Raw genomic sequence first — 19,015 nt, forward strand, 5'->3', positions numbered from 1 at the left:
TCAGCCAGGCTTTTAATAATCATTGTAATAAAAATAAATGGAAGGCACTATTTCACAAGAGAAGGAGATGGCAAGTTATGGAAATACAACATTGGCATTGCGTTAAGTAGAAAGAAACCTCACGAATCTCTGAAAGAAACGAACAATGTTCTTATCTTATGGGTGCATTTAGAGTATAACCAAAAGCAGCTGATTCATGAAAATTCCTTGGGGACACACCTTCCTCCAAACCTTTCATATACAGTACATTAGTGATATTTTAACATGAAATCATGACTATATGGTTCACATAGCTATAAGAGAGTCATATGTGGTTTATGTATGTGCCTGCACCTGCCTCTCTCATGGTGAGGTCTGACAGAAAAAGCCTGGAGCCACCTGGTCCAATCAGAAGTCCAGGAGAGAGCACCTGGAATAGCTTGACAATGACTCATATGTACGGATCTAGAATCTACCTACAGGGAAGATCAGCTCAGGAGCCCTTCAAAATGAGCCAGGAAGGAACACAAGTGTCTGTTTGTCAAGTCAGATCACTCAGGTCAGCAGCTTTTGGGCATTACGGAACATTCTCTCTAGTCTAGATTGTACCACACTGGCGTCTGTCTGTTTGTTAGAAATAGTTTGCCTTCTACTGTATCCTTTTAGGCATTGCACTTTTTGGAGGGATTTAAAAAACAACATTTAAGCCTATTGTACAACATACTATAAAAGACAACAAGATGTAGCCTGAGGAAGTCAGTTTTAATTCTTGATGGCACACATCCCAGAATCCTTGCAGGTTGTCAAAGCAATGCAAATCCGGGGATTGGGTGGAAACATATTAGAGGGCAGAACTATAACTTATTCCAGTGCCTCTGCAGTGATTGCTGTGAATTAACCATTCAGTATCAGACCTCAACTTATGCATTAGAAGGAAGACAGATATAATCAGTTTACTTCCTGGAAGCATTCACCACACGTACAGAAGCCCTGTTTATACCTGCCATTAACATGCATCCTTCATCCTGATCTTGTCCTGCTCTTGCACTTCTAAGATCTGATCAAAATCAGTTCACAATGCGTATTTTAATCATCTACAACTGTCTAAAAATGTGGGCACAATCAGAATGTGGACAAGATATGGACGAAGGACGCATGTTAGAACCAGGTATAAACAGGGCTAGAGAGACAGACAGACCTCTGAGGGATTGGTCGATTAGGATTACAATAGATAGCCGTCCACAAGAAAGAAGCTCTTCCATTTCAAAAGTAAGATTGGCTGCAGGCAGGCAAATAAAGGGCCGTGCTCCCTCAAAGGGTGTAACAAGTGAGTGCTGATCAATATAGCCAGCATGTGTTAAATTTCAAGTTTGTTTGATGTCTGGACAGGTTCACAAGGAGCAGGTTCAGCCTTGAGTCTGGGTTGAGTCATCCTTCATTCTTTCTACACCTCTACCGTGGAATGAAAGCATGAAAGCGGACTGGAGCAGGAACCTGACTTCTGCTGTGTTGTATGTTTAACTTTGAAGCAGTTTTAAAGTTACTATATAAAGTTGACAGACTACAACTCCACAGACAGGTTGTTATCATAGTAATGTCAGGCAAGTAGTTTCAAGAGAAAGTAGTAAAAACATTGCAGCTGGTATAATGATAAATCTAAAGTCTGCACATGATACATGATGTGATGGAGCTTAGTATATTTATTTGATTACTAATCTCATAAAGTTGAATTAAGATGTTTCATGACACGTTTTCTAGAATACCCAGCAAGCGTACGTCATCATGCCATACCCTGATATTCACAGTCCTTGCACAGAAAAATAAAGTCAAGCATTTTACAAACATTTTATGAATCTTTATTTTAAAAGCATCTCAAAAATATTAAAATCATTTATTCAGTATCACAATTCACACTGTCAAAAATACAATCATCTCAGTCACACTTACATTCAAATATATAAAAATATAAATGAAAACAATTGTTTTAGAAAAATAGTTAATTGCCAAGTCCAAGTGAGGCACTTGGTAAAAGTATTGTTATCTGCTGGCAAAACAGTTACTGTGTGATTGAGTTGTAATACTGTCACCCTAAAAATTGTCTTTCCACTTGTTCCTTAAGTTATGATGGCTTTAAATATTCCATTGACTGTGCACAGTCCGTCTCTATCGTTTGTTACCATACACCATGTGGAATACCTATGTGGTTTCTTAGAAAAAAGAAAAATATTATGACATAACCGGAAATATATCCTCTGAGAGAGATTGGTCAGAACATCAAAATGTTTGAGAAGGCACATTATTTCAAATCTCTCCACTTCCCAAAGGTACATGAAAAGCAATGACTGTAAGGTACATGGTATAACAAACATAAAGTTCAACACAGGTTGCAATGGCAGAAAGATACTGCTTAAAATGAAAAGCACATGACAGACAGAGCATTTGTTTTTACGCTGAAATGAAATGGATTGTTGGTCAGTCAGTAAAAGAGTGTCTTGCATATTTTGTTACAAAGCCTCAGAATGCAATATCCCCTGAACAGTTCTTGAGGACTGGAAAGTACCAGAGGCCTCTGGTGGTGGGCACTGTATCCCAGCCCAGCAGTCTCAATGTACTACACAACAACCAGATTCCTCATGCTTGTGCAGAAGAGACATTCTGGAGAAGGTTTTGGAACAGTTCTTGCATTGGTATTTTTTCACATCCGAATGGGTTTGTAGGTGAGCCCTGAGGTTGGACCTGTCCGCAAAAGCCCTACTGCAATGGGGGCAGGAGAAGGGCTTTTCTCCTGTAAGAGGGGAAAGGGGAAGAAATGTGTCAGTATTCACAGGCGGATAAAAGATACAAACTGACATAGGCCTAATAATGTAGGGCTATTTGCTCCATAATCAACTGTAATAACTTAACTAGCGCATGGACTGATACAGTTACTCTTATGTTGCACTGTAAAGGTTAGGAAACACTAGAGCCAAAATCGTTCTTCCCTGACATTATGTCAAGCATGAGATATGGCTTGACATAAAAATCTTTTACTTTGTGAAAAGTATAAACCAGAACATAAAATATTGTACATCATGGAACTTCATAGTCTGAAAACCACACCTTTAACTTAAGTTACCACACAACATATAACTGTTTTACACAGGCATTGCAATGTACTTTGCAATATGTATATGATACATACATTTAATAAAAACAGTTCAAATCAGTTATCATAAATGATATATTCCATAAACTATTGCACATAGTTATCCTAAAACGAAATAGTCCACTATGCAGCTATCTTCAATATTTCCAAGTAGACTACTGTACAGTAATGGCACTCCAAACCGTTATAGCTACTCACCAGTGTGCGTTCTGATGTGTCCCTGAAGCAACCACGGTCTTGAGAAAGCTTTGCCACATATTTTACAGACACAAGGCAAAGTGTGAGTTCTAATGTGCATTTTTAGGGCTCCAAGACTGATGTACTCCTTTTCGCAATATTTACAACTGAAAGATTTCCTCGTCTGAGCGTCGCAGTGCAGTTGCTTATGCTTTAGCAGTCCAGAATACGTGGAATAGGATTTGTTACACAAACTACATTGGAATTTCTCTGCCTCCACTCCATGAGGATCTGTAAGTTTGGTAAGCATCCGGTCGTCTTCATCGCTCCTGGGGCTCTCGGAGCCGCTGTGGTCTTTGGATGAGGTGTCAGAGAGCGACGAGGGGTATCCAGAGATGGGAGAGAGGTCACTTGGAAGCGGAGATAACGGAAAACTGCTTGTAGTCCATACTGTGATAGGGTTGTATGCGACCGAGCTAAGGATCTCCGGTTGAGGAATGACTGGCAATGGAAGGCCTTTGTAGAGATAGGGTGAAATAAATACTGAAAATAGAAACAAAATCATACATTTAGGTGATTAAAAATAACTTCACTGTACAGTAATAATAGGCCTGTATATGTCCATGTATTATTTATTTTAAAAAGAGCTGAATAACATCCCTCATTGAAAAGCACAGATTAGAAAGTTACAAAGTAGCAATAACTTTGACATGGAGATGCAATGAAACTATGTATCCGGATACATTTCAACTACGTATCCGGAAAATAGTCTGGCCGATGTCAATTTGTAAACTTGTAACAATTTAGTTGCATGTCAGTGTAATCCACGCATCTGTTAGCGATGGATTTAGAAAATGTATTTGCTTTACCTGTAGGGCTTTCCAGCTCGCTATAATTTGGCTTCTTAGAGGAGTTAATATGTTTCTTGACAAGAAACGATCGTGGCATCTTGGAAAAATAAATGTGACTGAAACTTTGGTATAAAACTTTTTGGGTAAATATAACGGTCCCCTCAGGGCGCGACAAATCACTGCAGAGACGGAAATCCTTAGTGCATACGCAAGTGAAGTGTCATTGTAGTGCAGAGAGCGCTGTTGTAACAGTACAGCAGGCAGCAGTAAAGAGCTGTAAATACTCCCTATCAGGTGCATGGGAGGAGTCTCCCAAGACTCATTTACATGTCAGGCGTCTTCAAACCAATTAAAACCACGTACATTTATAATGGGCGGAGTCAAGAGCCACCCTCTTGGTAGACAGGTGTATTTGTGTGTGGAGTGGGGAGATTTGTGGACTAGTGGTGGTGGTGGTGATGGTGTTTGGGTTTGTAGCTGGAGACAGCTGTGATATAGGGATGCATACCAGTGCAATCATCGGAATGTGCAGGTTGTTGGTAATGAGCGTTGTGTGTTGCATAGCTCAGAAGGTATGAACATCGATAGCCTGTTCAATGGCATGGAGAACGAATTTAATGAGGGATAACATTGTAAAAACCCATCTGCATTGTATTAAATGATATTGCTCCCTATGTGCTACACAGCATACACACATGTTTGATTGTTTATTGATGTATACCCTTTCCCCAATCCCATGATGTGTAATGTATGCACAAAAAGGGGATAGCGGAAACCAACTCCATTACTGTTCACATTGTCATTGAATGGGGTTGTCCTCAACGAAGCTTCCTCTGATGTCAGTGTGAATGCAGGTGGTAAATCATACATTTCCTTGTCAATAATCCAATAAAGTATTCTTCCTTCAAATGTCAATCTAACTAGTTGGCTTTCAAGGTCAGTCTGAACAACATAATTACATTTACCTCTGTCTGCTGAGCGGAGCCTGCAAAGGAGAAGGAAATGTATTACTCTACGCCCCCTTGTGTCCAGTTAACTCTTCGCAATGGCATTATTTGGCCAAATGAATGAAACAAAATGAATTTGAATAGTTCCCATAGCAATTAAGATTGGCAAATTCAGCAAATTTTAGAATCTTATTGCGTTGCTAACTTAAAGTTAATTGTGAACTGGTTATCTTATCTTCCAAACCTAATTGGAGACAATAAATCATTTGCTTCTTTCCTGGCTAAATTAGAAGGGTAGGAGGGGCTATCTGTGTATAATTAGTTGGATGGCTCCATTTTTGATGGGTGAGACCTAATGTTCCAGCACATTAGATAAACTGTCTTGACTGACCATGTGTGTATTTGTCTCACAACACACTGTGGAATGGATGTGCAGCTCATACGTCTGTTTATATTAGTATTTTTGCATGTTTGAATGTTAGTGTTGTGTTGTACTTTCTGTTATATTGGTTTTTCGAAATAAACAACAAACAAAAAAAAACACAAAGTAAAAGTGCGTAAGTTTTCCATGGTGAGAAAGCATCAATGTTTCACAAAGATGTGTGCACTAACTGAAATTTTGGATGAGCTATACCGCACTTAAAACACACCTTTATTGTGAAAACACAAATCAACACTGCAGCTTTCCGCATCTACATCAACATGGATACCCAATATATAGGGGTTACTCACAAGGTACAGGGTCTCACAAAACGATTCATCCCCCTTTGGCGTTAATTTCACGTTGTAGGGCAGCAAAATAGGAAAAATGCCAAGGGGGTGAATACTTTCGCAAGCCACTGTAGTACTGTATAGGGATTTGATGCTAAAGCAGATGGGTGTGCATCGTCTTCAATCTAATCAGGTCATGTCCAGTGCAGCAAAGTGTTCATTGATTAAATGTTCTATAAATAAGATCAACAATCAATAGAAAATCACCTGAAACAACAATAAGTCATTTGTGAAAAGAGGATAAAATGCCTCTGAGATGAATTCAGGACTAAGAAGCCTTATGTGGTGCAAGTGATGATAGATAGCATTCAAATTCACATTTTTTTAATTTAATTTTGTTATTTAACCTTTATTTAACTCTTTTATAAGGGCCATTTTATCTCTCAGGTCTATGATGCTCAAATTGGTCCCACTTTAATCAAGTGTGTATAAAATTGGTAGATAAGATGGTCATTCAATGCACTTACAAAGGGGAATGCAATTATTAAAGTCCTATGTAACAACTTAATGTTAATACAATGTCATGACAGAGTTATTACACAGGTATAAGAGCAACTTCATGTAAAGTGTTAGACTTTGGGACAGTGTGTTGTGTAGAAAGAAACAGAGACACTATTGAAATCATATACATATGTAGACCTACTCTCTTTATGGCTATACATAGCTCTGATTGCAATACACCTGCAACTGGAAAACCTGCACAGCTGCTCACCCAATAAGGGCTGCAGGGTAGAGGCTCTTACGGCACTGAACACAGCTGTCTGTTAATGTATTGAGGGGCTGAAATGGAGTTTCCTGATCTGATGTGAGATACACATTGAACTGGCTCCTTTGAATCTGCTTTTGCAGTAATTTTCTTCAGGACGCATTCCCTAACCAAACCATACCGCAGTGCTCGCCGATAATTGCCTTTTTAAAGCGCTCCTTGGACCGGAGACATTTTGCTTGTACTTATCTTAGGCTATGTGAATACTTGATTTTCTTAATCAACGGTGAACGTAAATTCACAGTAATTTCCTCATTGTGAGAAATGTGAGTGGTCCGTGAGTAAAATTAACAATTGAGTCGATTGACGTGAGTTAAAACAAATCGCATGTGATTTTTAGCCAGTCATTTTGGCACAAGCGCGCACGGTAAGGGAAAATGTGAAACTGTATCTATCCCATGCCTTGCTGGCGAAGACTGTCGAAGGAAAGGATGCCCTGTCTCGTTTCTGCTGGAGAAATATGGAGAAAAAAAATACACGTTTTTCGTGTAGCCTAGGCTAAGTGTGGGATGCTTAACGGTTTCTCACACTGCCTCAGTGTGTGGATATCGTGGGCGACGGTGGCACAAGGATAGGTAGGCTATGATTTCACATAGATTTTTTAGATTCACATAGATTTTTTAGAATCTGCAGCCTTGACTGAATAAATAAACACATTTCAGCAGGGATTGATGTAAGGGGCCGACTGCATCCAATATCATCACCACCTGTTACCAGAAAATCAGGTAAGCTATATATAAATATTCCAAGTCAACTTCTCGATTTATATTGTATAATACAATGTCATTTGCATTTAAGATGGTAATTCACTGTAGTTGGATATAGCCTACTAGTATATGAGACTATATAATGTATTAATTGTACCTTTAAAAACGTTCACTTTTATTTATACGCCATTTGTAGACTATCACTTTCATAAAGCCTAATTCAGAAGCCAGTAGGCTATGCTCTTCATGATCTATCTAATAAGTAGCCTAACAATCTATACTCATTGGCTCTCACATACGCGTAATGTAGCCTACGAAAGGGAACAGTTCATTCATATTATGATAGAGAACCCATTAAGTGTAAAACATGATAGGAATTTAGGTTGCAACATGCAGTAGCCTCTTTTGCCGTCTGACGTGTCCAAATGTAAAGGCACACGCAGTTCCTTCAGCTAGTGCCGTGTCAGTCCTCTTTCCATCCACAATGATGTAAAACAAGGTTGAAGTGCAAGGCTATACACTGCCCATATTATCGACATGGTCAGTTTTGTATGATATAGACTTGTAGATGGAATTCTGCTGCCACGGGAAGGCAGTTGCTGGTATTAATCGTATTCCAGTTATTAACATGGTTGTACAGCCTACTAGATTGTTAGTCTTCTGGAGATAATAAAGTGGAATACATGCAATACCAGCCTGGGCTAATATATCACCAGCCCCATGGCAATCAAACTATAGTCTCTATTCTGGTTTTAATACCTTTTAGGAAGGTATATTTGTTAAAGTAAAGACAAATCAACTCAATAACTTGAGGGTTCAGTTGGTGTATATCTTATAATCATTTGGTGGGTGCTTATATTTGTGCTATTTCACACATGTACACGTGCATATGAATACATACAGCATGTGTGAATTAGAATTTTTTTGTTGTTGTTGCATATCCCAATTGTCTTTGAGACACCCTCAGAAAGTGGGGTAACAGCCAGGGATAGCCATTATCAACAGTGATCCTGGAACAATTAGGGTTAAGTGCCTTGCTTATGGGCCCCATCTACAGATTTTTCACCTTGTCAGCTCAGGGATTTGAACTAGTGACCTTTTGGTTACTGGCCCAAAACTCTAACTGCTAGGCTACCCAACGCCCATTGTGCTACCATCCATTGCCTTTAAGATGGAGGTTAAAACCTAGCTAGATTTGATTGACACACTCTTAATTTGTATTCAATGTAAGCTGCTTGCTGAGCTCAATGAAACCATAGGATAGGCTATACCTGTTAGGTCTGTATAATGGCCTTATCATCAATATGCTGTAATTCTTACAAATTCTTCAGAAAGGATTACTGAGCAGTCTAGGTCAATGGTCAAAGGTAGCAATTTGGTTGATGTACAGTATAGTGGCAGATCCTAGTTCCTATGGAATGAAAAGGTGGTGACATGTCATTGACATGTTTATGTTCCGACTATACCCCCTCTCCCCATACAGCTCATACTATAAATCAAAGATCTCTTTGTCAAGAACATCAGGCTTGAGGGAAATTGGCCAATAGGGTACTGTGACCAGGTGTCAACCAGGCATGACTCTCCTATCTACAGTGTCACATTGTAATGCCATTAAGTACACTCATAGAAAAATAGATGCCAAATAGAACCCAATAGGGTTCTTCAGCTTGTCCCCATAGGGGAACCCTTTTTGGTGCTAGGTAGAACCCTCTGTAAGTGGTTCTTCATAGAATCCTCAAAGAAGGGTTCTATACCTAGAACCCTCCATGAATGGTTCTAATGTGCTATAACACTTTTATCTTATGTTGTTATCTTTCAAATTAAACTATTTTTGACAATACATAACGTATATCATGAAGCATTTCTTTGAGAGCCTAGTTATATCCTAACACCGTGGTCTGAAACTACTGGTTTACTGGCCACATCAGGCCTGCAAGTCACATTATGCTTGCTTGCAAAGTGATGTGTAATTCCTATTGGAATCCAGACAAAGTAAGGATATCTAACAATTGTAACTTTTAGTCAACTGCAACCTGCATTCAGAATGAGGGCAGGGAAAATTAATTCATTAATGAGACTATATAAATCATATAAACTGGAACAACCATCTCAGTAACAGGTTCAATAAATCAAACTATTAACTAATGTAAATTATTTATCTTTGTGTAGCATAATCAACCAATCAAAAAGTACCTTCAGAAAGTATTCACACCCGAGGCCTCCCGAGTGGCACAGTGGTCTAAAGCACTGCATCGCAGTGCTTGAGGCATCACAACATACCTGGGTTCAATCGCTGGCTGTGACCGGGACACCCATGAGGCGGTGCACAATGGTTAGGGGAGGGTTTGGCCTGCTGGAATTTCCTTGTCCCATCATGCTCTTCAGCTGGATGGTGTTTCCTCTGACACATTGGTGCGGCTGGCTTCCAGGTTGTGTGGTTTGGCAGGGTCGTGTTTTGGAGAATGCATGGCTCTTGACCTTCGCCTCTCCCAAGTCCGTACGGGAGTTGCAGCGATGGGACAAGACTGTAACTACCAATTGGATATCACAAAAAAAAAAAAATCCACATTTTGTTGCCTGATTTTAATATTGATTAAATGGTATTTGGTCTTGACTCGGTCTCGGAGAGTGAGGACTCATAATTTCTTCCCGAGACCAGCGGAGTACAAATGTCATAATTATCCTTTTCCATTCAGCCAGCCCATAAAACTGCTTCGCAAGGCCAAATATATACACTCCTTTCTTGAAACATGAATATCTTAACAGCCTTTATATCTATTATACACATGTTTGCACAGTGGCGAACCTATAGGCCTTCAGTGTGTGACAGGTTTGTGATTCTGAAAGGACAGCAACTGTAATACCAGTGCACTCATGTAGGAGAGTACACCTTTTGTAAAACACAAAGGGCCAGTTGTGTAGTGTAGGGTATACGCAGGTAAGCCATATACCCCCCCAAAAATTCAGTGGGAATTGCTTATACTCACATCTTAATCCCTACTGATGCATATCAAAGTAGTGTAGTGGAGGTATACGACTTATCAATTAATAGAAAAATCATGCACTAAGTAGCCTACACAATCACAAAGCACGTGAAATATACGCACATGCGCGCCGCACACATATCCTAGTTTCAGCGGGCAGCAAGAGTGTGCAGTTCTCAACTGGTTTTGGCATGGAGTAGCTCACAGAAGAATGACATCGGTAGCCGGTAGGGTAGGAAAGACATTTCAACAGTAAATGCTAACTAAGGCAACAATGAGTATGCAAACCAGGTATTGAAAAAGTTTAGTCTGAAGTGTTGGTTAGTCGGCTATTGTGATGCGCAATTGTCATCATATGCTGTTTGCATCAGGGGCATAGACATGGATGGGCCTGGGTGGACAGAGGCCCACCCACTGGGGAGCCAATCAGATTGATGTGGTTTAAGCATTGTTGTGGACTTAGACCATCACATTGTATTCTATAAAAGAAAGGGTGATTTGAGAGTGAATATGTTCTGGGATTCTTCCGATGGCATTGAGGAGTACACCACATAAGTCATTGGCTTCATCAATAAGTGCATTGATGACGTCGTCTTGACAGTGACCGTACATACATACCCCAACCAGAAGCCATGGATTACAGGCAACATCCGCACTGAGCTAAAGGGTAGAGCTGCCTCTTTCAAGGAGCGGGATTCTAACCCGGACGCTTCTAAGAACTCCCGCTATGCCCTCAGATGAACCAACAAACAGGCAAAGTGTCAATACAGGACTAAGATTGAATCATACTACACTGTTTCCGATGCTCATCGGATGTGGCAGGGCTTGCAAACTATTAGAGACTACAAAGGGAAGCACAGCCGCGAACTGCCCAGTGACACGAGCCTACCAGACGAGCTTAAATACTTCTATGCTCGCTTCGAGGCAAGCAACACTGAAGCATGCATGAGAGCATCAGCTGTTCCGGATGACTGTGTGATCACGCTTTCCATAGCCGTTGTGAGTAAGACCTTTAAACAGGTCAATATTCACAAGGCCGCAGGGACAGACGGATTACAAGGACATGTACTCCGAGCATGCACTGACCAACTGGCAAGTGTCTTAACTGACATTTTCAACCTGTTCCTGACTGAGTCTGTAATACCAACATCTTTCAAGCAGACCACCATAGTCCCTGTGCCCAAGAACACTAAGGTGACCTGCCTAAATGACCACCGACCCGTAGCACTCACGTCTGTAGCCATGAAGTGCTTTGAAAGGCAGGTCATAGCTCACATCAAAACCATTATCTTAGAAACCCTAGACCCACTCAAGTTTGCATTCCGCCCCAACAGATCCACAGATGATGCAATCTCTTTTGCACTCTACACTGCCCTTTCCCACCTGGACAAAAGGAACACCTATGTGAGAATGCTATTCGTTGACGACAGCTCAGCGTTCAACACCATAGTGCCCTCAAAGCTCATCACTAAACTAAGGACCCTGGGACTAAACACCTCCCTCTGCAACTGGATCCTAGACTTGCTGACGGACCGCCCCCAGGTTGTAAGGGGAGGTAACAACACATCTGCTTATCCTCAACACAGGGGCCCCTAAGGGGTGCGTGCTCAGTCCCCTCCTGTACTCTCTGTTCACCCATGACTGCATGGCCAGGAACGACTCCAACACCATCATTAAGTTTGCCGACGACACAATAGTAGTAGGCCTGATCACCGACAACGATGAGACAGCCTATAGGGCCGTGTGGTGCCAGGATAACAACCTCTCCCTCAACGTGATCAAGACAAAGGAGATGATTGTGGACTACAGGAATAGGAGGACCGAGCATGCCCCCATTCTCATCGTCAGGGCTGTAGTCGGGCAAGTTAAGAGCTTCAAGTTCCTTGGTGTACACATCACCAACAAACTATCATGGTCCAAACACACCAAGACAGTCGTGAAGAGGGCACGACAAAGCCTATTCCCCCTCAGGAAACTGAAAAGATTTGGCATGGGTCCTCAGATCCTCAAAAAGTTTTACAGCTGCACCATCGAGAGCATCCTGACTGGTTGCATCACTGCCTGGTATGGCAACTGCTCGTCCTCTGACCGCAAGTACATCACTAGGGCCAAACTTCCTGCCATCCAGGACCTCTATACCAGGCGGTGTTAGAGGAAGGCCAAAAAATTGTCAAAACTCCAGCCATCCTAGTCATAGACTGTTCTCTCTGCTACCACACGGCAAGCGGACCCGGAGCGCCAAGTCTAGGTCCAAAAGGCTTCTTATCAGCTTCTACCCCCAAGCCATAAGACTCCTGAACAGCTAATCAAATGGCTACCTGGACTATTTACATTGCCCCCCCACCCCCTCTTTTACGCTGCTGTTACTCTCTGTTTGTAATCTATGCATAGTCACTTTACCTCTACCTACCTGTACATACTACCTCAATTACCTCGACCAACCTGTGCCCCCACCCATTGTCTCTGTACCGGTACCCCCTGTATATAGCCTCGCTTCTGTTATTTTAATGCTGTTCTTTAAATATTTGTTGTTTTTCAATTTTTCAATTATTTTAAATTTTTTTACTTATCTTTTTTTTACTCAACACTTAATTTTTCTTAAAACTGCATTGTTGGTTAAGGGCTTGTAAGTAAGCATTTCACTTTAAGGTCTACACTTGTTGTATTCGGTGCATGTGACAAATACAATTTGATTTGATTTGAGATATGAAACAACCAGACAAAAATAATATAATTCAAAAATATCAAATTCACAGTTTATGCTACAAAACCAACTTAATAAGAGGTTTAAAAAATGTGTTATTTTTGACTCAACGTTTCATGATTTATAGTAAGGCATTGTTGGCAGAATAGATGGATGCAGTTCAATGCATGATTATTATAATTCACCAATAAATGTCTTGGTAGTCCAAAAAATATTGCTATCAGGTGGTATTCGGGATGCACTGTTTCCATTTCAATGACTCAATATTCTGGACAAAAACGGACGAATGTAACTAAGGCTGGTAATGGCAATAGAATCAAACTAGCAAGGGCAATGATCACATAACGTGGCTAATAGTGAGGTCAGAGTGAGTTGTTCTCTCATTTGTGTATGGAAGAAGCTAGCTCGCAAGCTAGCCAACTTTAGCCAGTTAGCTTGGGTGCTTGGTTGGGACAAGCATGCATTGGCAGGCAAGCTGCAGAGGGACGAGGAGGCTACAATTCCCCATTATTTATCAGAGCAATTTTGACGACCAACTAGCTGAAAAAATTTGAGAGGGTTTATCTAATGTTCCTTTGTTAGATTTTAGCTAATCTTGCTCTGCCTAGCATTAGTTGTTGATCTTGTTGTTGTTTACGTGCATAACTAAGGGAGAGACAAACTTCCCGTGGTGTTTTTTTCATATTTAAAGAAATCCATTCAGGTGTATAAATACATCCAGTCACTACAAAAATACAGGCGTCCTTCTTAACTCAGTTGCCAGAGAGGAAGGAACCTGCTCAGGGATTGCACCATGAAGCCAATGGTGACTTTAAAATATTTATAGGGTTTAATGGCTGATAGGGGAAAACTGAAGATGGATCAACAACATTGTAGATACTCCACAATACTAACCTAATTAAGTGAAAATAAGGAAGCCTGTAAAGAATAAAAATATTTCAAAACATGCATCCTGTTTGCAACAAGGCACTAAAGTAATACTGCCAAAAAATTGGCAAAGCAATTAACTTTTTGTCCTGTGTTATGTTTTGGGCAAATCCAATATAACACATTACTGAGTTCCACTCTCCATATTTTCAAGCATAGTGGTGACTGCATCATGTTATGGGTATGCTTGTAATCATTAAGTGTCACGACTTCCGCCGAAGTCGGCTCCTCTCCTTGTTCATGCGACGTTCGGCGTTCGACGTCACTGGCCTTCTAGCCATCGCCGCTCCATTTTTCATTGTTCCATTTGTTTTGTCTTGTTCCCTGCACACCTGGTTTACATTCCCTAATTACACTGCTATATATTCCTCTGTTCCCCCTCCATGTCTTTGTGTAGAATTGTTTTGTGTTACGTGTTTTATGTGACGCGCCAGGCTGGTTTTCCATGATCCGTGTTTATTTCACGAAGTATGTTTATTTGGTAAACTATAGCTTTTGTGACTGTTTTGGCGCTTTGCCCTTTTGCCATTTTTGCTGGAGGTTTTGACGCAGTTGCGTCCGTCTGCTGTTTGCTCCTGCCTAAATAAAGTGTGCACCTGTTCACAACTCTCTGCTCTCCTGCACCTGACTTCGCTACCAGTACGCACACCCGTGACAGAATTCCACACCACCCATGGAGTCAGCAGGAGCAGGTACTCCGGTCAGAGGAGTCAAGGAACGTGTCCGAGAACATTTGGCGATACTGCAACATCTCGGTGCCACGATGGATAGCGTTGTCCAGACCATGGACCTGTCTCTCCAGCACCTCGACCAGCGCAACTGGGGTTACCTCGGTTGCGCTGAGAGGGTGTCCGTCTCTCCTGGATCCAGTCCCAGTGGGATGCGTCTCTCTTTTCCCAGGGAGTATGATGGGACAGCAGCACGGTGCCAGGGGTTCCTATTACAGCTAGACCAATACCGGGCCAACGTTCACCCAGCTCCCTTGGGAAGGGAGAGGTTGTCCGACCTCATCTCGTGCCTCTCGGGGAGAGCTCTGGAGTGGGCAAACGCCGTGTGGGGAGAAGGAGACGCGGCGTTGGACCACTTCGAGGAGTTCACCCGTTGCTTCCAGGCTGTCTTCGACCATCCGTCCAAAGGTAGAGTGGTGGGGGAACGGCTCTTCCACTTGAGGCAGGGGACGAGGAGCGCCCAGGAGTTCGCCCTGGAATTTCGGACCTTGGCCGCCGGAGCTGGATGAAACGACAGGGCCCTGATCGACCACTACAGATGCAGCCTGCGCGAGGACGTCCGGCGCAAGTTGGCCTGCAGGGATGCCACCATCACCTTCGACCAACTGGTGGATCTGTCCATTCGGTTGGATAACCTGCTGGTCACCCGCGGACGTCAAGAAAGCTCTGTCAGTTCCATCTTCCAGCACCCCTGCTCCGGTGCCCATGGAGCTGGGAGGGGCTGCACTTAGAGAGGCCTTCACGTGCACCATCTGTGGCCGCAGAGGACACACTTTCGGTCGGTGCCGGGTTGGTGCCTCTGGGAGTCGAGGCAGCAGGCGTCACCCCAGGTGAGTCTGCACCACTCTCAGCCAAGAGTCGTCTGTTGTCCACCTGTTTGTTCATGTTCTTTTCCCTGAGTTTTCCCCACATTCCCAGCATAAGGCGCTTGTTGATTCAGGCGCGGCTGGGAATTTTATCGACCGAGCGTTCGCCCTTAGTTTAGGGATCCCCGTTATTCCTGTGGTTAGACCTTTCCCGGTACACGCTCTGGATAGTCGACCATTAGGGTCCGGGCTAATTAGGGAAGTCACCATGTCTTTGGCCATGGTGACGCAGGGGGATCACGAGGAGAGAATCAGTCTCTTTATCATTGACTCTCCTGCGTTTCCCGTGGTACTAGGCCTTCCCTGGTTGGCTCGTCATGACCCCACCATTTCATGGCAACAGAGGGCTCTCACGGGGTGGTGCGAAAGTGCTCGGGGAGGTGTGTAGGGGTTTCCGTTGGTGCTACTATGGTGGAATGTCCAGACCAGGTCTCCACCATGCGCATTCCCCCAGAATATGCCGATTTGGCTCTCGCCTTCTCCAAAAGGAAGGCGACTCAATTACCACCCCATCGACGGGGGGATTGTGCGATAAATCTCCTGGTAGACGCTGCACTTCCCAGGAGTCACGTGTATCCCCTGTCGCAAGCGGAGACGGAGGCTATGGAGACATATGTCTCTGAATCCCTGCGTCAGGGGTACATTCGGTCCTCCACTTCACCCGCCTCCTTGAGTTTATTTTTTGTGAAGAAGAAGGAGGGAGGTCTGCGCCCGTGCATTGACTATCGAGGTCTCAATCAAATACTGTTACCCGCTACCTCTCATCGCCACGGCGATTGAGTCAATGCATGGGGCGCGCTTCTTCACTAAACTGGATCTCAGGAGTACGTTCAACCTGGTGCGTATCTGGGAGGGAGACGAGTGGAAGACAGCGTTTAGTACCACCTCAGGGCCTTATGAGTACCTCGTCATGCGGTACGGGTTGATGAATGCTCCATCAGTCTTCCAATCCTTTGTAGACGAGATTTTAAGGGACCTGGTGTATATCGATGATGTTGTGGTGTATATTGATGACATTCTGATACACTCCGCTACACGCGCCGAGCATGTGTCCCTGGTGCGCAGGGTACTTGGATGACTGTTGGAGCATGACCTGTACGTCAAGGCTGAGAAATGCCTGTTCTTTCAGCAGGTCATCTTCTTCCTATGGTATCGCATTTCCACATCAGGGGTGGAGATGGAGAGTGACCACATTTCAGCCGTGCGTAATTGGCCGACTCCCACCACGGTAAAGGAGGTGCAGCGGTTTTTAGGGTTTGCCAATTACTACCGGAGCTTTATCCGGGGGTTTGGCCAGGTGGCTGCTCCCAATACCTCACTGCTGAAGGGGGGACCGGTGAGACTGCAGTGGTCGGCTGAGGTGGACAGGGCTTTTGGTCACCTGAAGGCTCTGTTTACCTCGGCTCCCGTGCTGGCTCATCTGGATCCCTCTTTGGCGTTCATAGTGGAGGTGGATGCATCCAAGGCTGGGATCAGAGCCGTGCTCTCTCAGCGCTCGGGCACGCCACCGAAGCTCCGCCCCTGTTCTTTCTTTTTGAAGAAACTCAGCCCGGCGGAGTGAAACTATGATGTGGGGGACCGGGAGCTGTTGGCTGTTGTCAAGGCTCTGAAGGCGTGGAGACATTGGCTTGACGGGGCTAAAGACCCTTTTCTCATCTGGACTGACCACTCACGTCTTCCGGCACTACGGGGTGCCGGAAGTCTCTGATCAGGGTCCCCAGTTCACGTCTAGAGTATGGAGGGCGTTCATGGAACGTCTGGGGGTCTCGGTCAGCCTCACCTCAGGTTTTCACCCTGAGCATAACGGGCAGGTGGAGAGAGTCAACCAGGATGTGGGTAGGTTTCTGCAGTCATATTGCCAGGACCGGCCGGGGGAGTGGGCGGCGTTCATCCCCTGGGCAGAGATGGCCCAAAACTCACTCCGCCACTCCTCCACTAGCCTCTCCCCTTTCCAGTGCGTACTGGGGTATCAGCCGGTTCTGGCACCTTGGCATCAAGGCCAGATCGAAGCTCCTGTGGTGGACGAATGGTTTAAGCCCTCAGAGGAGACCTGGGACGCAGCTCATGTGCATCTGCAATGGGCCATGAGGCGACAGAAGGCGAGCGCCGACCGCCACCGCAGTGAGGCCCCGGTGTTCGCACCGGGGGACCGGGTCTGGCTCTCAACCCGAAACCTGCCCCTCCGCCTGCCCTGCCGGAACCTGGGTCCATGGTTTGTGGAGCCATTCAAAGTCCTGAGGAGACTGAACGAGGTATTGTACAGGTTACAGCTTCCTCCAGATTACCATATTAATCCCTCGTTCCATGTGTCTGTCCTCAGGCCGGTGGTGGACGGTCCACTCCAGGAGTCTGAGGTGCGGGAGGTTCCTCCACCCCCTCTGGACATCGAGGGGGCCCTGGTGTATGCTGTTCGAGCCATCCTGGACTCGAGGCGTCTGGCAAGGGGCCTTCAGTACCTCGTGGAGTGGGAGGGGTACGGTCCGGAGGAGAGATGCTGGGTGCGTCCTGGAGGACGTCCTGGACCCTTCGTTGCTGTGGGAGTTTCACCGTCTCCACCCGGATCGCCCTGTGCCTCGTCCTCCGGGTTGTCCCCGAGGTCGGTGTCGGCATGCTGCTGGAGCCGCGCGTCAAGGGGGGGTACTGTCACGACTTCCGCCGAAGTCGGTCCCTCTCCTTGTTCGGGCGGTGTTCGGGCGGTCGACGTCACCGGCCTTCTAGTCATCGCCGATCCACTTTTCATTTTCCATTTGTTTTGTCTTTGTTTAACACACCTGGTTTCAATTCCCCAATTACTTGTTCATTATTTAACGCTCTCTTCCCCCATGGTTTTTTGTGAGTGATTGTTTGTATGTATACGGTCCGTTATTGTGGGCTAGTTTACTGTGTTGTATTTATTTGATTCTTTGAGTAAAGTATGTTCCTTACTCATTTCTGCTGTCCTGCACCTGACTCCTCCACACCAGCTACACACAGGCCGATTACATCAATAGAGCATGCTGGGGAATATGACAATGATGGTTGTGGTTTGGAATGTTTTACTCTACACAGAGTAAAAATGACACAATCACACTCAACTCTGGTTATTAACACCAACACTGTTTTTCTTTTACCCCACTGAGTTTTAATTTAACTCATCAATCAACATTATAAATGTTACACTGAGGAATCAACACTAGGTAACACTGGCCGATTTGCTGTGAAAATACTAATTTGAAAGAAAGAAATCATGGCAAAGATATAAATTATGTCAGTACTGTACAGTGCCTTCGGAAAGTATTCAGACCCCTTGACTTTTTCAACAACAAAACAATTACATTACAATTCTAAAATTGGTCCTGAGCGCTCTGGAGCAAGTCTTCATCAAGGATCTCTCTTTACTTTGCTCCGTTCATCTTTGCCTCGATCCTGACTAGTCTACCAGTCCCTGAAGAATATCTCCACAGCATAATGCTGCCACCACCAT

The 19,015-nt window shown here is 44.0% G+C and overlaps 2 protein-coding genes across 5 annotated transcripts in view; one reads left to right on the forward strand and one right to left on the reverse strand.

The window, feature by feature from the left end:
- Window positions 1–1,812: 1,812 nt before the first annotated feature.
- Window positions 1,813–4,395, reverse strand: snai2 (snail family zinc finger 2). Its single transcript, NM_001140203.1, is given in 3 exon segments — window positions 1,813–2,764; window positions 3,323–3,844; window positions 4,171–4,395. Coding segments are annotated over 3 exon segments (783 nt in total). The 5' UTR covers window positions 4,250–4,395; the 3' UTR covers window positions 1,813–2,582.
- Window positions 4,396–6,565: 2,170 nt separating this feature from the next.
- LOC106599809 (gamma-1-syntrophin) overlaps window positions 6,566–19,015 on the forward strand; it is a 71,124-nt gene continuing 58,674 nt past the window's right edge. For 2 of the 4 annotated variants that reach the window (XM_014191139.2, XM_045714730.1), the window contains exon 1: window positions 6,566–7,361. The gene's annotated coding sequence lies outside the window, so the exon portion shown is untranslated. The remainder of the gene's footprint in view (window positions 7,362–19,015) is intronic. The other 2 variants (XM_014191137.2, XM_014191141.2) reach the window with 2 other exon arrangements.

This window comes from Salmo salar, chromosome ssa03 (genome assembly GCF_905237065.1).
Source record: "Salmo salar chromosome ssa03, Ssal_v3.1, whole genome shotgun sequence".
NCBI lineage: Eukaryota > Metazoa > Chordata > Actinopteri > Salmoniformes > Salmonidae > Salmo > Salmo salar.